This window comes from Sorghum bicolor, chromosome 2 (assembly GCF_000003195.3).
Source record: "Sorghum bicolor cultivar BTx623 chromosome 2, Sorghum_bicolor_NCBIv3, whole genome shotgun sequence".
NCBI classification, from domain to species: domain Eukaryota; kingdom Viridiplantae; phylum Streptophyta; class Magnoliopsida; order Poales; family Poaceae; genus Sorghum; species Sorghum bicolor.
Genome location: NC_012871.2, coordinates 73,089,568 through 73,114,596, shown reverse-complemented (window position 1 = coordinate 73,114,596; position 25,029 = coordinate 73,089,568). Strand labels below are relative to the sequence as shown.

The 25,029-nt window shown below is 44.4% G+C and overlaps 3 protein-coding genes across 3 annotated transcripts; 1 reads left to right on the top strand and 2 right to left on the bottom strand.

Annotated features, from left to right (window-relative positions):
* Positions 1,782-2,727, top strand: LOC8079181. The gene has a single exon (XM_002463130.2). It carries the CDS (start codon positions 1,970-1,972, stop codon positions 2,453-2,455), a length of 486 nt encoding a protein of 161 aa, XP_002463175.1. The 5' UTR covers positions 1,782-1,969; the 3' UTR covers positions 2,456-2,727.
* LOC110433041 lies at positions 11,179-12,016 on the bottom strand. Its single transcript, XM_021454625.1, has one exon. The coding sequence runs from the start codon at positions 11,553-11,555 to the stop codon at positions 11,208-11,210; it is 348 nt and encodes a 115-aa protein (XP_021310300.1). The 5' UTR covers positions 11,556-12,016; the 3' UTR covers positions 11,179-11,207.
* Positions 13,045-17,201, bottom strand: LOC8060676 (serine/threonine-protein kinase RIPK). Its single transcript, XM_002460963.2, has 4 exons — positions 16,596-17,201; positions 15,491-15,626; positions 14,470-14,606; positions 13,045-13,947 (listed from the first exon to the last, which is right to left on the bottom strand). The coding sequence occupies exons 1-4, from the start codon at positions 16,995-16,997 to the stop codon at positions 13,303-13,305; spliced, it is 1,320 nt and encodes a 439-aa protein (XP_002461008.1). The 5' UTR covers positions 16,998-17,201; the 3' UTR covers positions 13,045-13,302.

Genomic DNA, 25,029 nt, shown 5'->3' with positions numbered 1-25,029 from the left:
AAACAAAGGAGGAGACCACACCGGCCTGTTCCGTTGTTTATGCTTCGCGGGACTCGCGGTCGGGTGTCGCTCGCTCGTGCGCGCGGACACGACGTCACTTGCTTGCTTCGCCGTTGCGTGCGTACGTGTTGCACGAGTGAAATCACCGCGGAAGTAAAGTATGCTCGCGATTTTTATTTGGGACCAAGTGGATCAATGGAATATTATGGTGTGTGAACGCCGCTGGCCCGTGCCGACTTCTTCCTTCAAGCAACGCCCGCCCATCGCGTGCGTGCGTTTGCGGCCGGTATTTTTGGTTTCCCTTTCACCTGGAACGAGCTGCCTCTGCCAAGTGCCTAAGCCTACCTGATCTATCACCTTATTGGCCTTGTTTTAGTTGGCAAAAATGAAAAGTTTTCGGATACTGTAGCACTTTTTCGTTTATTTGTGTCAAATATTATCCAATTATATACTAACTATATTTAAAAGATTCATCTTACAATTTACAAGTAAACTGTGTAGTTAGTTTTTGTTTTTTTGACTATATTTAATGCTTCATGCATGTGCCGTAAGATTCGATGTGATACGAAATCTTGAAAAAAAATTAGTTTTTGGGGTGAACTAGACAAGGCCTTAGTTTGGCTGATAAGTCATGCTAAAAAGTATTGTTAATTGATTTGTTATGAGAAAAAAACACTACTGGCTGATTCGGCTGATAAGGTTAAGCGAATATAAACGTTAGTAATTTCTTTTACTCCTCACAGTTATTTATTTTCTGGGAGCCCATAACACGCCTACCTAGAGATCGACTATCCCAGCTACATTCTTCTTCGATGACACGCATTTTACACATTGTTGTCACCTCTATGATTTAAGTATAGTTAGACCCCGTTTGGTTCCAGATAAAATTTTATAACTCAACAATAAAATCTAAATAGCAATCCAAATAGGCGATCCTTCTAAGAGATTCTGGGTATCCGTTGAGAAACCCTAGGCTATAATCCGATAACCTCTGGGAAGGAGCTTTTTGGAGATACTAACTCTATAAATAGTCCAAAAGTATAATTTGGATTCAAATTGAACAGACTATTACTATTCTCAATCTAGTGAAAAATACTTTTAGTAATGTCTTTTCACACCAGCAAGTCGTAAAAGCCTACTGACTCGTATATATACTTATCTGGTTCGAATAAAGTCGTCATTGAAAATACATACACACGGTAGTGCGCCACGGTGCCCTCCTGGAGAACCTTCGACTATAGTACACGACTATGGCCTCGTTTACTTCCATCCAAAAATGCAAAAATTTTCAAGATTCTCCGTCACATCGAATCTTTAGACGTATGCATGATGTATTAAATATAGACGAAAATAAAAACTAATTACACAGTTTGGTCGAAATTGACGAGACGAATCTTTTGAGCCTAGTTAGTCCATAGTTGAACAATAATTACCATAAACAAACGAAAGTGCTACAATGTCACGAAATATTTTCGTTCAGGAACTAAACAAGGCCTGTAAACAACAACTCGATAAGACCAGTGCCGTGCTTTCGTCGGGCAAGCAAAACCCCCGGCGCACGAAACGGCCGCGCCTAGGCTTTGCACAACGCGGCCCCAGAGCGACGTCACACTGTCACGGTAGGAAGGAAGCGACCTCGGCGGCCCACTTGGCGACACCTGCCCACCCGGGCCGCGTCCCGTGGCCCCCGTCCGACGTGGCCGGAAGCTGCGGGCCCCGCTCCATAATTCACGCCCAGCCCGCGTGGGCCCCCCCAGCGTCCCACGTTAAAAGCCAGCGCCAATTGCCAATCACGCGCTCACGGGGACTGGAGAGGAGTAGATGGAAGCAAGCGGCGGCGGTCGAGGCGTCCACGGCCACGACCGGCAGCTCGCCATCGTAAGAGCAGCGGAGGTGGAGGAGCCGCCGATCTGATCTGTTCTGTTCCTAGGCGTGACCGTGTCCCGTCAGGCGGGGAGCTCTGGAGGCCATGGAGAGGGAGCCTGTCGAGGGGGCGGAAGAGGAAGAGGAGGAGGTGGCGTGCGAGTGCTGCGGCTTCACGGAGGAGTGCACGGCGCCGTACATCGCTGGCGTGCGCGCGCGGTACGGCGGGCGGTGGATCTGCGGCCTGTGCGGGGACGCGGTGGGCGAGGAGCTCGGGCGCGCGTCCCCTCCCATCTCCCCCGCCGAGGCGCTGGACCGCCACGCCTGCGTCTGCCGCGGGGCGTCCGCGCCGCCGTCGCCCGCGGGCAGCCCCGACGACCTCATCGCCGCGCTGCGCCTGCTCCTGCGCCGCAGGCTCGGGTCCCCGCCGCCGCCCACGGCGCCCAGGAAGGCGCGCTCCACGCCCAGCAGCCCCAGGCGCGACGCCTCCCCCGGCGGCATCTCCGTCGTCGCGGCCGTGGCCGTGGCCAACGGGGGTCCCGGGAGCTCGCTGGCGCGTACCGGGAGCTGCTTCGCCGCGCTCGTCGAATGACGAAGAAATCGAAGATGCTTGATGCAGAGGGAAAAACAGGGTAGTCTCTTTTGCCTTGAATGTGTATTTCTGCTTGTTTCTCTCTACGGAGGAGTACGCAGTGTACTAGCTAGCAGTTGCTACCAGGCTTTAAGATAAGATCAATAAACATGTGTATATATTGGGAGGAAGATCGACGAACTGTATTATGTTAAATATATACTTCTATGAGAAAAGGAAGTAATTCCATGTTTTTCTCAGGTACGGATCAGTGAATCTACTACGTTTATTTACTTCTGGTTTCTGCTTCATTTGTGATTCTGCTTATGCACATGTCGTCGCGCTTGTGCAATCTGCATAATCTGGATGAAACACAATAATGTACTGTTGCTTGTATGCACAAGTCAGCTCTAGGCCTTGTTTACTTCACCCTGAAAACCAAAAAGTTTTTAAGATTCTCCGTCACATCGAATCTTATAGCACATGCATTAAACATTAAATATAGACGAAAACAAAAACTAATTACACAGTTTAGCTGTAAATTACAAGACGAATCTTTTGATCCTAGTTAGTCCATGATTAGATAATATTTGTCACAAACAAACGAAAGTGCGAAAACTTTTTATTTTTCAGAACTAAACAAAGGCTTAGCTTGAAGGAAGCGATGATCTCTGCTCCCAAACCGAGATAAAAAATTAATAAAATGTGCTACAGTACCGAAAACTTTTTACTTTTCAGAACTAAACAAAGGCTGATCGCGTGAATCGCAGTCCGTGCATCGCGCGTCGAGCTAGGCACTGTTTAGATTGGAGATCAAAAATTTTTGGGTGTCACATCGGATATGTCGGAAGGATGTCGGAAAGGTTTTTTAGAAATTAATGAAAAAACAAATTACATAGCTCGTCAGGAAACTGCAAAACAAATCTATTAAGCATAATTAATCTATTATTAGCATATATAGGTTACTGTAGCACTTAAGGCTAATCATGGACTAACTAGGTTTAAAAAATTCGTCTCGCGATTCTCAACCAAACTGTGTAATTAGTTTATTTTTTATCTACATTTAATGTTCTATGCATGTGTTCAAAGATTCGATGGGATGGATGAAAATTTTTTGGTGAAGAACTAAACAGAGCTGCCTTAAGCTCGCTATCCAATCTGCGCAGTGCTCCATCTGCTGCCATCTCGATCATTCCTTGTAATACTACTAGCCCCGTTAGCCCCGTTTATTTCCTGAAATATTTTATAATTTTTCTAAAATGTCGTATCAAATCTTGCAGCTATACATTAAATATTAAATATAAATAAAAAAATAATTAATTGTATAGTTATGAATTTAAGTATAATTAATATATAATTAGATATAATTTTCAAATATAAACGAAAAATGATACAGTAAATTTTTTAAAAAAATTCACCAACTAAACAGCCCCTTGTACTCCCGATCAATTTCTAGAGTCGTAAGTCAAACAAAAGTTAAAATGAAATTGTAGACCTTATAATTTTGGTCGGTATTCAAAACTTTGTTGTAAGATAATTTAAATGTCGATTTATTTAGAGAGGAAGAGGAGTACTGCAGTGTCTCTATCTTCTCAATCAGATCTTTGGGCCCAAATTAGCGGCTAATCTGTCGGCATTAGCGAACATGCTGGAGACTTTACCACAGCACCGTGCTAATCTGTCCGGTTCAGCCGAAACGTGTCGTGCTACGGGCGAGCATGCCGACGTGCATTAAACTTGTTTTTTTTTCAAAGCAATGTGCTCATGTTCATACACGCAAGACTTGAAGTATATCGTGGGTCAGTCGTCAATTGCACCCATCAAAATCTTAATCCCAGCGTCATCTTCATCACAGAACACAAAATTTAATTAGGTATTACTGGCCACTCGATTCGTCCTCCGGCTAGTGCGCCAAGATTCGTGCGACTTGGGGGAGGCTTGCAATGGAAGCGCCACATGACAGTTCCCAAATATATTGCGTAACTTTGCGGTATGACGAGCGAGAATCTTTGGCTTTGGTCTTATCACCGCATGTGATAACGGTGGTGATGATGATACTTAAAAGTGAGACGCTGACGATGACTAGTTCCCTATGGTGGCTGCTCCGATGGATCCATATCAGCATGGCCCCCTAGCGCTAGGTGATGTGGACTCGGAATCCATATCAAGCACACAAGTGACAGAATAATAATCTGTGGTGGCGAATATTTTGTTATATATATATATATATATATATATATATATATATATATATATATATATATATATATATATATATATATATGGAAATTCCTTTGTACACGTACGTGTAGTTACTCTCATCTTCAATAAACTACATTTTATATGTATTCATACTTGTTTATCGGTTTGAGTATGTTTATATACTCATATTAAGATACTATAGATCTTACCACGCGAAAATTTTTCAAAAAAAATTATATTTTAAATATATTACTAAAATGCCACTACTATATTATATATAATAAGTATAACCATATACTCTATGTATGCATGCATACTTAACATATATATCACTCTAGATGGTCTAGTATGATCATATATTTTGTCTATATACATTTCGTTCGGTCATATACATCTTAAATCTAGAGATATATAGATGAGAGTAACTACACGCGCGTGTAAAATAAATGTGTCCTATATATATATATATATATATATATATATATATATATATATATATATATATATATATATATATATATATATAATCTATAAACAGCAAATACAGTGTCAAATAGGCTAGGCATTGCCTAATTCAGGGGGAAAAGGACTCTTTACTGATGATTACTACTACCATAAGTAGTTCCAGGCCTTGTTTAGTTTCGAAAAGATTTCGAATTTCGGTACTGTAGCACTTTCGTTTGTTTGTGATAAATATTATTCAATTATGGACTAACTAGGATCAAAAGATTCGTCTCGTGATTTCCAGCTAAACTGTGTAATTAGTTTTTGCTTTCGTCTATATTTAATGCTTCATGCATGTGCCACAAGATTCGATGTGACGGAGAATCTTGAAAACTTTTTGTTTTTTGGGTGAACTAAACAAGGCCCCACTGTTGGACTGCAAGTCTGCAACAGCACTGCTATACTCTGTAACAGCAGGACCAACGTGACAACAGTGAGCTACGGGTGCCCTGCACCCGCAACAGCCGGCAAACGTGCTCGACTGCTCGCTCGGAGTACGCGTCCGTCTAGCCGGAGGCCCAGGCAGGCGCCTCTAGTCTCTGGACACCACCACCTTCCCCGTCAGTCGGTCACGTATCCCTTTCCGTTTCCGGTCGCTGCTGGAACCGGGTAGCACCGGGGGACCCTCGGGCCGTCTCTCCGCGCAAATGATTGGAGCAACACCAGTCGCTGATTGTAGTGATGCCGCCTCCCACTGTTTCGGAGGCCGGGCCAATATTTTAGTCGCCGTGCACATATGTTTTCGTCCGGTTCGCAGCGTTTGTTTAAATTTTGCTCCTGCTATACTACGGGTGCCTTTCAGTGAGGTTGGACCGTTGTTAGGTGACTGCAACCAACCGACTCGCTATGCTAATTGTCTGTTCACCCGATCGACCGGGCTCATCGTCTGTTCAGACTGTAGCCAACCGTGCAGGTACATACCAATAATTATTAGAGCTGGAACATCCACGTCGCTTCTAGATCCACCCAATGACTGCAGCCAACCGGCAGCGCTAGTTTTCAGTGGCTCACAAGACTATGGCCCTATTTAGAAGGTAAGGTGTTTGGATTCACTTTAGGCCTGTTTAGATTAGAGACGATTTTTTTTATCACATCGGATGTGTCGAAAGGATGTCGAGAGAGGTTTTTAGAAACTAATAAAAAAACAAATTACATAGCTCGTCAGGAAACTGCAAGACAAATCTATTAAGCATAATTAATTTGTCATTAGCACATGTGGGTTACTGTAGCACTTAAGGCTAATCATGGAGTAACTAGGCTTAAAAGATTCGTCTCGCGATTTTCAACCAAACTGTATAATTAGTTTTTTTATGTACATTTAATATTCCATGCATATGTCTAAAGATTGGATGGGATGGATGAAAAAATTTTAGGTAGATAACTAAACAGGGCCTTATTCACCATGGTAGGGCCCCTTTGGATACTAGGATACCAAAAGGATAGGAAAGGGACAAACATAGGAGTTGAGATGACATACACCGCTATTCCTATGAGAATTGAAAGTAATGGGATAGACTTTGGCAGAATCGTAGGTGAAACAAAAGAATCGGCTATCCCTATAGGAAATTTTTCATGAAGTCTGAGCTCATGTTTTTTTCCTCCAGAATGGAGTTATAGGATTCTATTCCTTTGGAACACTTCCTTTAAATTCCTTTGTTTCACCTGCAATCCAAAGGGCCCCTAAATAAAAAAGCAGCCAACAGCCCCGACACAGCAAGCACAAGCACAGCCACCCCAAGCGTCGTCGCCTGGCCCTCTCCCTCTCCTCATCCACGACCCCAGCCCCGCCGCTAATTCGACTCGATGGCTGACGAGCTCCTCTTCCCGGCCCTAAGACCGTGTGGTCGTGTTCGACCCAAGCACGCTCAAGTCCTTTGCGCTGGCCTCCCGTGCCTGCCACGCCGCCGAGTCCTAGCACCACCGCGTCCTCTACCCGCTCCGTTCACACCTCTTGCCCGCCATGCCGTCATGGTACCGTCCACGACCCGCGTTGACCTCTCCCTCTATGTGTGTCTTTGATTCTGCCCTCGTCTCCGTTGTTGTCTCCGGTTACTCCTCCCTCCACATCATCGACCTCTTGCTTTCCCACGAGTTCGGTTGTGCAAGCGTCATCGTGTGCCTAGGCCTCGCTGACCCCGACCTTTCCAATAGGGTCAACCTCGGGGATGTCACCGCGGGCGAAGTGGCATGGGCCAAGGTGCTCTGGAGGCTCTCACTAGCCCACTGGAAACCGCTAAGGCGGCAGAACAGCATGGAAGTGGAAGGGATAAGGATGCATTGTGGGGTCCATTTAATTATTGTTATCTACTTATCTGATTTAGTCCAACTAATAAGAGTGTTATCTAAAGGTCTAGCTAACAATTAGCTAGTTCCTCTATCCCAAAATAAAAACACACCAAAGTTTTGAAAAAAGCATGTTAGTGTAGATGGGAGGGAGGCAAACTTGTGGCTGGTAACCCGACTTACAGGTGTGTAGCAGCCTACTGATCCATACTGTTGCATATCTTTTTCACATCAACGAATATCTATTTTGGGACAATATTTAAACTAAAGGATCCAAACATGGCTTTAAGCCCTGTTTATTTAAGTTTCTCAGTTGAATCTATCTATCATAATAAATTAATAAATACTATTTTCTGTTATACCTTTTCAGCATATAAGATCTAGGGACCCATGGGTTTTGCTGCACAGCACGGAGCCACAGACGCGGCGAAGATCAAGGGAAGTCTGAGCAGTGAGCAGGAGGGAAGGGACAGGACAGTACGAGGCCTTGTTTAGTTTCCGATAAATTTTACAAAATTTTTTTTAGATTCTTCGTCATATCAAATCTTTAGACACATACATAAAGTACTAAATATAGACGAAAATAAAACTAATTTTACAGTTTTGTCGGAATTAACGAGACGAATCTTTTAAGCCTAGTTAGTCCGTAATTGGATAATATTTGTCAAATACAAACGAAAATGTTACCGTGACGATTTCTCAATTTTTTTTTGAAAATAAACAAGGCCTCGTCCTACTTGGCCAGGGCTGGAGAACAGGAAGCACCGGTATACTCCCTCGGTGTCCCTAAAAGCATCAATTCTAGTTGTAAGTCAAAATTTTAAATTTTAATTGAATTTCTAGAAAAAATAATAAGATTTATAATACCAAACTAGTATCATTAAATTTACTATAAAATATATTTTATAAAATATTTATTTATATCATAAATATTGATGCTTTTTGCTATATAAAGTTAGTTAAACTTTAAAAAATTGACTAATACAGATTATAGAAATTGAAGCTTTTATAAGTAGTGTACCTAACACTCTTGCACTAAGGGCACTCACAATGCAAGACTCTGTCACAGAGTCCAAGACACTTAATTACATATTATTTATGGTATTTTGCTGATGTGGCAGCATATTTATTGAAGAAAGAGGTAGAAAAAACAAGACTCCAAGTCTTATTTAGACTCGAAGTCCACATTGTTCGAGGTAATAAATAACTTTAGACTCTATGATAGAGTCTGCATTGTGAGTGCCCTAAGTAGTTCTGCTCATTTTGCACGCTGTAGTGCGTCTAATAAAAAAGTGTTTGGTTGTAAGAACTAAAGTTTAATAAATATAGTACAGTAGCACATTTATAATTATAATAATTATAAAAAATTAACTCATTAATTATTCTCTAACTATATTTTTAATTTCGTAAATATTTTATATTTAATATTTTATTCAAACATTCCATATGATAGCTAAAGGTCCTAATCGAGAGTCCGCCAAGCATCTTGTGTCTCCCTCGTGCGCTCTTTACCGAGAGGGAATCGAACATTTCCTGCCTCGGAAATACTCCACGACCATCTGTCGATAAACGATCACAGCGGCAGCCCGGCAGGCGGCCGCGCGTCTTGTGCCGAGGAAAAGGGATGCATGGAAACGCAAGCACTCGAAGCAGGGCAGCCACGGTGTGCCAAGCGACGACGTGCTGCGCTGTCGAAACGCAGCGGCTGCCTGCATGTGCAGCTTTTTGCCTCGTTTAGTTCACACAAAATTTAAAATTTTTTCAAAATTTTCCGTCACATCGAATCTTACATCATATGTATGGAGTATTAAATATAGACGAAAATAAAAACTAATTACACAGTTTAACTGTAAATCACGAGATGAATCTTTTAAGTAAAGTTACTCTATAATTGAATAATATTTGTCAAATAAAAACGAAAATGCTACAGTTCCAAAAACTTTTTAATTTTCAAAACTAAACAAGGCCTGAGGAAAGCTGTGGCCTCGCTCCTCCTCCTCAGCTTTGCCCGGCCAAGCCAAGCTGTGGCCAGCACGTGTCATCATCAACCGCGCCAGCTTCGGCCTTCTTCAGTTTTTCTTTTTTTTTACAAAATGGACATCTTAGTATTTTCGTTTGTATTTAACAAATATTATTTAATTATATACTAATTAAACTCAAAAGATTCGTTTAATAAATTATAGACAAACTGTGCAATTAATTATTATTTTTATTATTATTTAATGTTTTATGTATACACCGTAAGATTTGATGTGATAAGCAATCTGAATTTTTTTTCAAGATTTTTTAGAACTAAACAAGGCCGAAGAGACGATCGATCTCACTGGTGCTGGAGTCATGCATTGCCGTGTTTAGTTCCAAATTTATTTGCAAAATGGATGATGTAGTACTTTTATTTGTATTTAACAAATATTGTCTAATTATAGATTAAATAGGTTTAAAAAATTCGTCTCGCAAATTATAAATAAACTGTATAATTAGTTAATTTTTTATTTATATTTAATATTTTATACATATGCCGTAAGATTTAATATAACGGAAAATTAAAAAAATTGTAAATTTTTTTAACTAAACAAGGCCAGCACCTTCATCACTCGTCAGGTGTCTGGGCGCGCGCTCAACGTGTTGCTGCCACGTACTGTGCGTGTTGCTGCCTGCGTGCTGGATGTCACCCATCGTGCTCGCAGATCAGCAAATTGCAATGGTATGTAGACTGATCACGACACGACTGAAAGAGACCCTTTTTTTGAAAATGGATCAAGGCCTTGTTTACTTGCAAAATATTTTGCAAAATGTAAATAGTACCAATTTCGTTTGTATTTGACAAATATTGTCCAATCATAGACTAACTAGGCTCAAAAGATTCGTCTCGTCAATTTCGACCAAATTGTGTAATTAGTTTTTATTTTCGTCTATATTTAATACTTCATGCATACGTCTAAAGATTCGATGTGACGGAAAATCTGAAAAATTTTACAAAATTTTTTGGAAACTAAACAAGGCCGAGAAAGCAACGTTCATAATCATTTGACTCGCTCTATTGCATGAGCAACGCAGAAATGCCGAGAGGTGTAAGCATCAACGTAACTGTGTCGCGCCGGCAAAGCTTTGATCTGAAGGAAATGCTCATCACGCCACGCAAGGTTCCGACGTTCGGTTCTGCAACCGGGGTTTGCGTGCTATAGGTGTTGATGAGATTGCGAATCATGCATCTCCATCGGCATCCAAGCTTCGTCAAGCGGCAGATCATACGATCCTAAAGGTTTTCAGTTCTAACCTTTCCAAGAGATAGTACTATAATAACCATTAATTACTGCTAGATCAAAATTCAAAAGTCATCCAAGATATAAAACTGCATGCAGTGCTGGAAGCAGGTTAGAGAGAGTTAGTTACAACAAAACAGTGCAATTCCTACTATTTTTCCCGTTGCTCATGCTATTAGTTAACCTGCATGGAGACAGTACATACAGAGGTAAATATCATGTGTGTATGTACAAGTCATCAGAAAGCAAACATGAACACCACGCACGACCAGAATTTTTATCTTCTTCGAGTGATGTAGATTTCTCTTAGTGTTTTTACATTTAAAATTTAATATAAACTTTTTGATTTTTTTAGTGCTATGAGTAGTGGTATTGTTTTACTATTAATTTAAAATACTAGGAGACAAGACGAGGCACGCACTAACTCTATATAAGCTTATTTTAGAGCAGCGTATCCATGCCAAAACTGGCAGGGAGGCCACTGACGTCAAGTAGCAGAGCAAGAGGATGAGTGAGTGACATCATGACCAGATAAACGGGTGCCTACCTTCATCTGATGTATGGCCGAACTTGGCTGCCGGGATGGAGCGCTCGAACTTGGTCCTGATCATCTCGACCACCTCGCTCAACAACACCTTCACGCCGCGGGCAAGGACAGCCTGCGCCGTCGACCACCGCCGCTTCCCTGCCTTCGCCGCCGTCGCTGAACCGGCAAGGTCGTCACGATCGTCATCAGCCGCGACGACAACTACCGCTTCGTCAAACCAAGGCAGCAGCTGCAGCTTTGAGGGCGTCGTCTCTGTGCCACCACCGCCATGGGAAAGGCCAAGAGGGGTGCAGGAAGACAATCTAGTGCTACCACCATCCATTTCGCGCGGCCGCCTGATCAAAGTGATTACAGCGTATATGTCTGCGGAGTGTGGACTGCAGGGGAGAGAAGCGCCAGCGCGGGTTTATAGACGAAGCTCGCCTGACGCACGCGATGCAGGAGGTGGCTGCAGGTGCATGGGCGCAGTCGAGGACGAGGCCATGACGTTCGGACGTCGGCGCGGTGCCGGGTCGTCAGGCTGCAAGCGAGACCCGGACAGCGACGTTGGAGACGACATGGTGGGGGCGCCTTCCTCACTCGATGATTTCTGCGATTGGTTCTGAGCTTTAAACAGTGCGTGCCATCAAATTCGTATCAAGATTCAAGGGCAGCCGAACGTCATCTGGATAACTACAAGACAGCTGAAAGTTGTTCAACAGCGTCTGTTTAGAATTCAGTTCATGTGTTCAAACTGTTCCTTCCTCTCCTCCTCCTTTGCTAAATTAGCAGTATTGTATAAGGTCTCTCTTGCCCCCGGATTTTGTATAAGAAAAAATCGAATGTTTTAAAGAAATTACACATCCAGATTAAAGGTTTTGAAAAAGGATGAATCCTTGTCTACATCTGAATCTTTAGCTACAATAATTCAATCTAGAAACTGAAGCAAAATATATAACTATCGTAAATCCAGCACAAGTTGACAACAACTAAAACTAAAATGGAGTGTAGGAGAGAATTGTTTCACACGATATTTTTGGAAGAAGAAAGGAAAAGAAAAAAAAAGAACAAAAAAATGGATATATGGGGAAGAAGATTTCCACTAGATCCAAAAGTGTTTACATCTTCATGAAAATGTTTTATCTTGTACTACTATTTTGTTATAAATCACCAAGACATTATACCAAATAGAAGAAATGATGTCAAATGCCAATCGCAGCTCAAGATTCATACCCTCTTGTCACATGCTCATGGCCAGTCACATGCCCATGGCCTGTACTACACAAACTTTTCTGTACGTTTGCCAATTGCCATTGTCACTTCGAGGCCTTGTTTAGTTCAACCTGAAAACTAAAAAGTTTTCAAGATTCTCCGTCACATCGAATCTTGTGACACATACATAAAACATTAAATATAGATAAAAATAAAAACTAATTACACAGTTTAGCTGTAAATCACGAGACAAATCTTTTGATCCTAGTTAGTCTATGATTAGATAATATTTGTCACAAACAAACGAAAGTGCTACAGTACCGAAATCTTTTCACTTTTCGGAACTAAACGAGGCCTGAATATATACAAGCATGCGAGAGTACTGGAGTATGTAGAGATCGAACGAAGGCTTCCGATTTATAAATAATTTGCTCGAGTTTTGAGGCTATCTCCAACAAAGAGACCCATTTGGGAACCCAAATTTAAAATGGGTCTGTATCAGGAGAGGCATAACCCAAATTTGGGTATCATCTCTCCTCGAGACCCTTTTGCAGAGAGTGTTGTTTTTTTAGGTCTTGTTGTTGGAGAAGACTAAAAATAGGTACGGAACCTTTTACCTGTAGCGCTATCCAAAGAACAAATGAGTCTTGTATTTTGGGTGACGATTGTTGGAGATAGTCTGAGCCACACTCACTCACTCTGCATCTGAGCATCTCACTGTAACAGCAGACTGAAAACGAAGAGAAACGAAACGAGAAGAACCTTACAGGGATGCGCACGACGATCCTAACCAATAGTACCTCGCCACCTCGTCCTCTGTACACACACGCACGCTTGCACAACGCAGCTCAAGCACGGACGGACGTGTCACGTTCACGTCACGCCTTCTGCTCGGCCGGCAGATGCCACACCCAGAACTCCTCCTTCGGGCCGGCGCCGGGTCGCTTCCTGGGGCTCGCCGAGGCCTTCGGCGACGACATAGGCCTGCGCCGGCGGACGTCCTTCCTCGGCGCCCGCTCCTTCTTCTCCTCCGCCTCCGCCGCCGCCACGAACAGCACCACGGGGCCAACGGGGCCGACGGGCACGTCGTCGTTGAGGTCCAGCAGCGGCTCCAGCGCCTGGACGACGGCGGACATGTCCGGCCGGTTCTTGGGGCTGCTGCTGAGGCACCGGTACGCGACCAGCGCCGCGCTCTGGGCCGCCCGCGCCGAGTACTGGCCCTCCATGGCCGGGTCCATGATCCGGGCCAGCCTGAGCGGGTCCTTGAGGCACGGCCGCGCGTAGTCCACCAGGTTCTGCTCCCGGCTCGGCCGGGTCTTGTCCACGGACCGCCGCCCCGTCAGGATCTCCAGCAGCACCACGCCGAAGCTGTACACGTCGCTCTTCGCCGTCAGGTGGCCCGTCATGATGTACTCCGGCGCCGCGTAGCCGTGCGTCCCCATCACGCGCGTCGACACGTGGGTGTCGTCGCCCTCTGGTCCGTCCTTGGCCAGCCCGAAGTCTGACAGCTTGGCCTTGTAGTCCTGGAGATAGATGGATCGAATTCATCAGCAATTGTGGCGAAAAATTGGCTGGGCCTGTCTGAGACCTTTATTGAGGATCTCACTTGGACCAGCCCAAGCAATATACTATTAGCCCATTATGCTATGCTTTCTATTTTGTTTTCTTTTTCCCCCTTAACTTAGATAAACAGTAGCCTAGGTAATACGTAGATTAGGTATGGTGCGTAAATATAAATCAATAAAAAAGAATATCATATATTGAAGTAATTGGATAACTAGTCGTTTTGAGAAGTCACAATCGCGAGCCAGTGACCTAGGTAAAACAAAACGGTCTCTAAGCTTCAAACTCTGAAACACTATGCCTGAATCAGAAAAGTCTCTGAACCTATGTTCACTGCGAGTTTGCATCGAAAAGTTCTTATATATGATGGTTACTGCTAAATACTAGTCGGACAATGTATGGCGCACATCATCACCATCACCATCTACGCCGAAGTACTAGTCAATTAAGATGACATGGGCTAATTGCAGAAAACTACTGACCGAGTCGAGCAAGATGTTGGAGGCCTTGAAGTCACGGTAGATGACCGGCTTCTCAGCGTTGTGGAGGAACGCCAAACCCTTCGCCGCGCCTACTGCAATGTTTAGTCGGGTCGACCAGGGCAGCACGGCAGGAATCTCTGCAGAGATATCACAGAAAATTAGTATGAAAAATCTTTACAATTAATGCTATTTGGAATTACATTATTCATGCATGGAGGAATGTTTATTGTTCTGCATACATCATCACAAATTCAGACAGAATGGGCCTATCAATATTATCGCCGCAGGAATGCAGGATTTCAGGAGCAGAACAGTGGCAGGGCAGCAGACAGACGACCTGATCTCTGGTTCTATAAAATTTTGATTTAACCCACAAGTAGATGTATAATAACAATGTGGAAACAGATGCGGTCAACGCGTTGGGCGATTTCCTTATGACCAAGAATAGATCAATCGGTGATCGACATTGATCCAGCAACTATATGTGACATCAGTAGCTTCTGACCTGTGAGCCCTGTCCCTATCCTGCGTGCTGTGCAAGCAAGCAGCCTATGATCAAAATCAAATGCTAGCTCTGCATTCTGCTAATACAATAACAAGTTAACAACGCCATGCGTCTCGTATTTGGGCAGAAGAGTTCAGTCAAATCTGGTTTCGTCAGAGCGAACTCGAAAGCTTGGAAGGTGGTTGAAGCAAGGGAAACCTAGACCACTATGCAATGAATTTCCTACAGACCGATGAAACATCTTGCAAATTTCCTCCACGCAGCCACCAACTTGAAACAAAACAAAAAAAAACATTTCTTTCCAATAATTCATCTGGTTTCGTGAGCTTATGAAATAAGTATAATAATGGTTAGTAGGTAGGAACCCCGGTTTTCTTGCTAACCATCATGCTCATGCATGCATATGCCAGGTCAACACTCAAATTACGAGACTTGTCAACCTTATCAGTACATCACCAATGCAAATAATCTACCATAGACGATGATGGAGATGGAGTGTAGTAGCAGTGTACTCACGTTTGAAGAGGTGGTTCTCCAGGCTGCCGTGCTCCATGTACTCGTAGACGAGCAGCCGGTTCTCGTCCTCGCAGCAGTAGCCCACCAGCTTCACCAGGTTGGGGTGCCGCAGCTGCCCCAGGAAGATCACCTCCGCCTGCGCAGCCACAACAACAAAAAAAACATGCCGAAATCGCGTCAGAACCCGCGTGCCACGCCCACTTTTTTTGAGGTTTTCCCCCGATCGGGGCCGCGCGCCGCTGTACGTACTCGATCGCGCGCGGCGCGATATATGGGCCACCCAACTTATCCGTCGCTGCCGCCGGAGCCCGGAACGGTCGCGATCGCTCAACCACCAAACGCTACTGCCGCTAGCGTCCTCGGCATCAGCTTCCGCCGCACACGTCCGCGTCTCATTGCCCGCCGAGATATCTCAGCGCCCGATCGAGACGCCGATCGTGCCGTGAACACGACCGGTATCTATCTCGGCCTTTTTTATTAAACTGATGCTGATAGAAACTTATACTAGTATTATGTTTTGATTTGAACTGGTAGTATTCATGATTTCCTAGGAACTAATACAGTATGTGTTACTTCTGAGAGATTTTTTTGATAAATAATTCCAATAGATTTGGTCAGCAGATGGCGAAAATCTTCAGGAAGTGTATGTTAAAATTGGCCGTGCGTATGTGTATGTAAGTGTAGGTGTCTTGGAAGACTGAGCTTTCTTTCTGTTTGGGATTACTCAAGATCGCACTACTTGCACCAGGTGTCATGACGGGAACTAGCTAGTAGTGTGCCGTTGTTATACTAGTAGAAAGGAGAATTTGGTTTAGTGATCCTTGTAAGGGAACTCACCGGCTAGCAGCTAGCTTGGGTTCACCACAAACAAGATCACTCTCTCTTTCACTACAAGAAAGCTTAAAGTTTTCGAGACTACGACTACGTACGACGATTCTTCCAAGGAAGCTTTGCTTTGCTATAATAACAACGATCTGGAAGGACTAGAACAGGTACCACTAGATCGACTCGCGAACCAAGCTTGCTAATCACTGCTCGAAGATCGGAGTAGTAATTAACCAGCAGCACACGTGGCGTAATTTGACGGGGGGGAGGTGGTACGTACCAGCCACTCCTTGTGTCCCTGGGCGCCCTCGGGGTCCCAGAGCTTGACGGCGATGGCCTGCGGCTTGAGCCCCTTCTTGACTCCATCGTCGACGAAGCCCTTGTAGACGGGGCCGAAGCCGCCCTCGCCGAGGAAGTTGCCGGAGACGAAGCCGCGCGTGGCCTCGCGCAGCTCCGCCACGCTGAACACGTGCAGGTTGGAACCCACCAGCGACACCGACAGGTCCTGGTCCGCCGCGCCGCTCAGGTCCGTGAACGACAGCCGCCCGCCTCCGCCGCCGCCAGGCCGCACCTTCCGCTGCCTGTCTCCCGCCGCCCTTCCCCTTCCTCCGCCGCCGAAGCCGAGGCAGCCGCCCAGGAACGACCTCCACGCCGACGTCGTCTTCGACTTCCTGGTCCTCATCGATCGCCGCCGGCCGAGGCACGCAGCGCGCGCAGGAAGGCAAGGCTGAGTCTGCTGTGGCCACGGATGCTGCGCAAGAGTGGAGACAAAAGAAAAAGGCCCCCGCGATGAGGTGGTACGAGTTTGCTTGAGAGGATGTGCGGTGTGGGGCAGGTTGTCTGTGCGACGCACGGGGCGCGGTGGATATATAGGCGCGGACGCCGGGCGCCGGGCGCCGGTCGGGGGCCGCGCGCGACGCCACGGGGATGGCTCTGGTCGGGGCTGGGTCGGGGGGTTGAGGCGCGAGCGGCGCGCCTGCTTTGGGACACGCCGCGGGAATGCCCCTGCCCGCTGGGCTATAGTACTATACAATTTCGTTGCTGTCGTTGTTGCAGAGCAGGGGGCATCTCGAGAGCTTTTATTTTTTTTTTGAGCCTTGTTTCGTTTCTTGGCTGAGTTTCCGAACGTGTTGTGTACCTTGTTTTTGTTTATCTACTCTCTCATTGCATCGCTCACGCCTCAAAGGGTCTGACTTTGGGAGAGTAGGTGATGTGTTTGATTATTATTTTTCATTAGTTTTTTTTTTTTGTAGAACTCCATTATGCCAGCAATTGGAACGGAATGCAAGAAAGATTCAGCCTTGTTGTAGGAATGGAAGAGCCGAGTCTCCTCCGCTGATCAGATCACTTCCCAGTGCTGAACACGTCGTCTGAGGCTCTGTACTAGCTGTTGCAGGCTTGCAACCGAGGACCGGGTGGAGTGATTTTGCCTGGGTCCCTGGCACGCGGCTGCAACCAAAGAACCTGCCAGCCAGCCAACCACTGTCGGTACCCGGTACGGCACGAGAAGGTCGCTGATTTCGCAACCTGTGGCGCGGCAGGTGTCCACGCGTCTGCCAGGTCTTTCTTTAGGACGATCGTTCGCCCATGCCGCGTCCTGCTTGCTCGGCCTCCAGCCACGCATAACGCACACACACGGGCCATCCCGCACGCATTGCCGTCGCCGGGCAGCTCCTGCTCCGGCAAAAGGAGGCACTCACAGCAGCTCGCAAAAAAAAAAAAGGCGCTTTGACAAACGCGCGCGCCGCCGCCGGAAAGGCCACAACGCTCTTTCCCTCTCCCTCTCCTTCCATGCATCGCTCAGTGCCAGCGTGTCACTGATCACACACACATTTGAGTAGAGAACAGGGTCCTGATTCCTCGAGCCCTGCACTTCTTCTCCGTTTCTCACTGAACTCGCCCAGGCCTTTCGGCGATGCACCGCGAGCCCGCGCGACGGATCGAGGCGTGGCAACTGGCAATTGGCATCACCTGATGGCGCTCGTCGGAACGGAACGGCGCGGCTCGAGCACACGCGCAGCAGTCGGGACCGCGCGCGAGAGGCATCCGCGCGTCCGCGTCAGGGGCCCCGCGAGAAATTCCCGTCGGTTTGGACCTTTCCTGGCTTGCGGATGAAGCCGTGGGCCGGACGCCCGCACCGGACAAGAGCTCAGCCGAGCCGAGGCGGTGTCAGCGTCGCCGATGATGCCTATACCGGCACTTGGAAGCGTCCGTCCCATCCGCTTCTGTCTGTGCATCATGCCGTTGCCATCCAAGTGCGAGCCAGGCTTCCTTTTCTTCTAGAGGGAAAGGGACGGAAGCTTCCTTCCCCGTCATCGATAAAGGAACTGCCGGCTCTGCTGCGGCTGCTATAAAATCGGCTACTATACGCGGTGGCCGGTGACTGACGACGCGCACCGGCCGCCATGGTTGTGTGTGTGTGTGTGTGTGCCGGACCTGGACGGGAACGTCGTACACGACTTTGTCAGGGGAAGTGGGGAACAGTAGTGGAGTTGCCAAGGAAAGTTCAGCGTCTCGGTCGCCGGCGCCGCGAACACGAGCTGGTCCTGGTCGTGGCTGCTAGCCCTGCTACTGGTGGAGGTGGAGCCTGCGTGCGATGCCCCGGGCGGACACCATATGGAGAGGCTGCGGGCAATTCGTGTGGTTTTTGCTCTCGATCGGTCCCCGTCCATCGGCCGACGTTGCCGGGTTAGGTTTGGCCGTTTGGGGGTTTAAACTAAATCCGAAATATGACGGGCGAGAGATCTTTTCAACTTTCAAATCGGATTACAACCTTGTTTAGTTACAAAAAAAATTGCAAAATTAAATACAAAAAATTTGCAAAATTGTCCAATCATAAACTAATTAGACTTAAAAGATTCGTCTCATAAATTACAAACAAATTGTGCAATTAGTTATTTTTTGAATATTGCTCTATACATTTGTCACAAGATTCGATGTGACAAGAATTTGAAAATTTTTGTAAAATTCTTCGGAAACTATAAACAAGGCCGACGTCTGCTTGCCAGCACGAGATTTTCACAAATTTTATTACTTGTTATATTATTATATATTAATTATTATTAGGGCCGTGTAGTATGTTTAGTTTATCATCTGGGAGAGTCGGCTTCATCTTTCTTTCTAACGTGCAATGCATGACCAGTGTCTTCACCTGCAAGGCTGCAACGACATGCATGCATTGCATGGACTCGTTTTTCTCCGGCAGGCAGGTGGAGTTGGAGAGAGGTGTGATGACTAATGACAGTCAAGCCTTGTTCTTCATGCACGCCATGCGTGCCTTGGGAGAAATAATCCTTGTATCCTTTTGACTTTTGCAGTGTAGTTGTGTTGCGAGGGTTAGACAATTATCTTAACCAAGCTCACTCACGTCATCGACTTGGATTCAGGACGAATCGACTAGAAACATTTGTCTTAATTACCAAAACTTACGTAACACAGAACACTCTACAAACGAAACGTAGCCAGTCCCTATGCAGGGTTTATAATTTTGGTTCTAATCGGGTACCCCATGTAATATATCGCCAATTTTGGTAAGGACAAATTCCTTCAGATTTTAGTGCAATACTCTCTCTCTCTCTCTCTCTCTTAAAAAAAATCAGAAGTTTCTCATAGTCCAGCTCCTTAAAAGAAGAGTGAAATTCACTTTAGATCTCTGAACCTTATCTAATGTCAGATAGGTCCCCAATGCAAAGTCTCTGTTTGCAATTTCTAGGTCCCTAGAGTTTGTTTGGGTCTCAAAAGGCATCCAAATGGGTCTAACCTAGCCCTTTAGTTGACGTGGTTGTATATGTGGTGTCCACCATGGATCTAGCACGCTGACGCAGCGTGGATCACAGGTTGGTGGAGTATTTGGCCCATGGCCCACGTGCACCCACCTTCTCCTCCCCTATTTTGTTCTTTCGCTGCCTCCTCGACCGTTTAAGCGAGCAAAAGATTTTTGGTTATTTCGCCCACTAAACTTACTACCACAAAGAACATTCATAACCTTGTTTCACCTATGATAAACTCTAACCTTATACATAACCTCCTGTTCAGGGGTGTCTCTTACATGGGGTGAGCCCCCTACCCTTCCAATCCATGTTATAGTAAACGGGTTTTATGCTGAGGTGGAGAGAGAACAAAAAGAAAAGAAAAGTGGAATAGATGTACGAGCTCTAAAAAAATTACAAGGGCAAGGATTAGCCATGTGATTTTCTACTAGCCAATTACATACCCATCCGTCCTAAAATAAGTGTTGATATAGTATTCGTGCTGGGTTTGTAGTAAATGTTAGCAACATTTGTATCTCTAAATAAGTTTATTATAAAAATATATTCAACCATCCATCTAATGATATTTATCAAAGTTAGAAATGTTTTACTCCTCGGAAAGCAGGGACGAGTATTTACTTTGGGACAGAGGGATTACTAAATATGTGTCAGATAAATAGACTGAAAAATGTACATACGATCAACAACAGTGAGTCCTATTATTAGCCATACCGTTGCTGCTGCTCCTGTTATGTTCTATTGAATAAATGACGTCAACCTATACAACATATATATTCTCAATCAAACAGATCAGCAAAGTTAGACTAGTATAACATTATCTATATCTGCCACCACGTCACCGAAGATGGCAATTAGATTGGAACCAATTAAAGAGTAAACTGAACTCACACTCGACAAGAACCTCGCCTCATTTGTGACCTTGAAACCGAAGCTCCCGAATTGACACGTTCTAGAAACTCTTTTAAAAAATATGATCACATGTAAAGAAAGAATTAACATACACATGCTAATGACAGTCATCTGCAGGTGAGCGACAGGTTACCCTCGAGATGGGAGAGATACGGGGTAGGTACGCCATCTTTTTCCATGAAGAGCTCAAATGTCACACGACGACCCGTTACCAACTGCTATAGTCACATATATGATATATGCGTGTAATACATGGTCGTGCTGGTCGAGCTTCCCATGCACCTCTTCTTTTTTTTTCTCCATTAGGTCTTGTTTGGATGTTGTCGTATTCATTTCAATACATGTGTGTTGATGTGGATTGGGTGGAATTTAGTTCAAGTTCCACTCCAATCCACCTCAACACATGTGTATTGATGTGAATCCGACAACATCCAAACAAGGCCTTAGTGTTTTATGTGTTAATTAGCAGATAAACACGCTGGCAGGTACAACCACAGGTTATAAGATATATGATCTAGACCCTTATAGTATCTATCATTTTCAGCTAAACATTCTAGATCAATGGCCCCTGGCTTGATACGAGAACAAGCTAGCATAGGAGCAAAAAAAAAGTACTCAATCCATCTAAATTGTAAGTCGTTTGACTTTTTTAATATCAAGTTTGGTCATTCGTCTTATTCAAAGTTTTATACAAAATATCACTTTTTTGTTGTGTATTGGTTTATTAATAAAAGTTCTTCAAGAATAACTTAAATTTGACTATATTTGCATAATTTTTTTTGAATAAGACGAGTGGTCAAACTTGGAGTAAAAAAAGTCAAACGACTTAACGGATGTATCTAGTAGCTATGGCTCTCGATGATTTTGTTGAAGGAAAATACTTGTGATTTAATACGGACCATTCATGCCAGCTCTCCGACGTGAGCATACGTATTCTCTGCATCAAGATTCTTTATGCTGAGAAATGGGAACTGGATAAGTTTAGTGTTGATTATTGGATATCCATTGTAGATATGCAGCTCTGTTGGGATGATGCATCAATCTTAATTCGCATACGTGTGTTACAAAAGCTGGTGATTAGTCGGTGCAGGCATCTGCTTGTATTTCACTATGTCGGCTACATGCAAACAAGCAAGGTTCTAGCTAGCCTGATTATTTTTAAATTAGACAACTACATATCTTCAGTTTGATTAGGTCAACTCATCAACCCAGCATATACACTGAACTGAATACCAACATTTTATTTCTTTTTATTTTTGAACGGAGAGATGCTCACTTCTTCAATAGACAGCTTACTTGACATTTGAATTTGAACCCAAGAAAAAATGTCTGCTAGCACAAGTTTTTCTTTTAGACTAGTTCAAGTTCTACAACAATTTATTTTATCCTGGGGATTGAATCATAATTGATCCTCTTTTTTTTTGTCAAAAGCAGAGGCTTTATGTTTTAAATATGTGCATTTAAGTAACCTAACTCCATTAGCAACAACATCCTTTGGCATATAGTCATTATTTTAATTGTTACTGTAAACATGTCAACGCATGCTTTTTGTGCCTTGATTATCTTTTCACGACATCGATCGGATTAGCAGCATGCCAGCATCTGCTCCCAACTTCCTATACACTGCATGTCAACAACAACCTCATGTAGGTCATGGTAGGTGTGCCTTGAGTTCTAGACTTCATAGATTGATAGACAAGACGATGGCAACCAAACACTAGTTTATTAACGCCGATATAATGGTCGATCGTTAGCGCTAGCTCCATTGTGAATTGTGACAAAAATTCTGCGGTGTGACATCCAAGTAACACTCTTTTTCCCTTTTGGAAAAAAAAGGCTGACATAAAGGAAAGGAAATATAAACTTTATTAGCCCGTTCGCGAAACTAAGCATCTCCAACGGTTTTGTAATTTTCGTTTTGCAAAACAAGGAGTTTGTCAAGTCTTAAATCAATATGCCAAGTCGCAAAATTGAGTGTCTCCAATGATTTTAGCAAAATTAAGTTGGCAAAACCAAATGGTGGACCCGGTCGTTATTTTTTCACGTGCTTTTTCTCTTCGCGCCGTCCACTCTGTCGCGCGGGAAGTCCCGCGCGTTGTGTTGCGCCGCCGCCTCCTTCAGTTCGCGCTGGTGCGTTCGCCAGCGTGGGAGGGACGGAGGGCGGCCTTGAACTCATGGCCTCAAGCGGCACGATTCTCCGACTACGGCAGCGGACGGCAACGCGTGTGGAGGTGTTTCTGTCGCGAGGCAAACGACAGCGCGTGTGGAGGGGTTTCTTCGCGAGGCAGACGGTGGCGCGTGGTGAGACTTTGTGTCGTGAAGAGGAGTCGGAGGACGATCAGGACTTTGTGTCACGATATGTCGCGATGGAAGTTTCCCCTATATGGCGCGAAGAGGAGTCAGAGACGCGCGGGAGACCGGAAACCGCGCGGGAGGAGAGACCGATCGGCCTTTGCCAAGTCGTCCGGGGTTGGGCAAAAATGACAAGTTTCCTCCCTCATTGCCAACTTTGCCAAAATGTAAAATTCAAATGTAAAACCATTGGATACCTCAATTTGAGCTTTTTAGCAAATTAGTTAAATGCAAACCTTAATTGCAAAACCGTTGGAGATGCTCTACGATCCTGTTTGGATCTAGTGCAAGAACCCCTTATCAAAACAGATCTACTTAATAGTTTAGCTAATTGTTAACTAAATACACAACTAATAAATATTTTATTAGTTAGACCAAACTAGCTAATATGAGCTAATATTAGTTGAGACCTATTAGCTATTTAGCTATATAACTATTAGCGGTTATCCAAACAGGCCCTAGATATTTTTTGCTCGTTTCTCGACAAGCAAGCTTGTGGTGGTCTGAAAAAGTGATAGTGCAGCTTAATACTGTTTCTATTGTTGCTTCTCTATGATGCATGGCTTTCATGTGGATTTCTTGGCTTATCTTGTCTCCGACTCTCGCTCGATCGGCTACGGTTTTCATTTTTCAACCCATTTGTGTTTTGTGCCTTGTCCCATAATTGGTCAGGAATTTGCAAGGGGATCGGATTGGACCCATGCCTCTTTGGCATTTCCCTAGGCCATGGCCACTTTCCAGCTGTGTTGTGTTGTGTGGCACGAACTTGAGCCGCGTTGACACATACAGCTCGTGGAAAAACAAATTATCCCGGCATAGATGAGTTGAGCTTGACATGATTCATGCCACACCATAATTAAAAGATATACTACAAGAGATCCCGTTTAGTATTATAGCACTGACCCGATATTTTACTTACGGATTTCCAGTCCGAAGCACAACACATATTCTTTGGAACACAAAGTAAACAAACACTCTCTAGGGAGTTCAAATTCTTTGGAGCCCAAAACAAACTAATGTAGAAGCAGCCCATTTAAAGGATCATGTTGCTTCTCCACCCAAACCTAGTTTTATGGTTATAATTAGGACCCGTTAGACCCTTACCTAAAAAGACCTATTCGAAGTTTGGGTAGTGCTACAAGCAAAAGGTTCTATACTTATTTTTAGTCTTCTCCAACAACAAGACTCAAAAGAAAATTCTTTCTGCAATTGGGTATCGAGGAGAGAGGATACTCATATTTGGGTTATGCCTCCCTCGATACCCAAAATGAATCTTCCATATAGGTACTATGTTGGAAGCTATAGGTATTATGTTGGAGATCCATTTTAGGTTTGGGTCTCTTGTTGGAGATAACCAGTACTAAAAATTAGCAACTAAAATAGTACTACTGAATTCTACAGACCTACTAATAAACTTCCTAATTTTCATACTACATTCTCTACTTATCAAAGTTCTTCAAATTGTCTGTCTCTCTGTGCTCCCTAATAGTATGACATCTATAATAATGATCTATATAATAGTGATGTTGTGAACACCAAGCTTTTATTGTTAGTTTTTTGGCAATAGTACAATACATATTTGTACTATTATCGTGGTATTATTTTTTCATATTGCAACGCACGTGCATTCACCTAGTAACTTTAAAAAGCAAATTTTGGTCCTAACTTTTAAAAGGTATTATC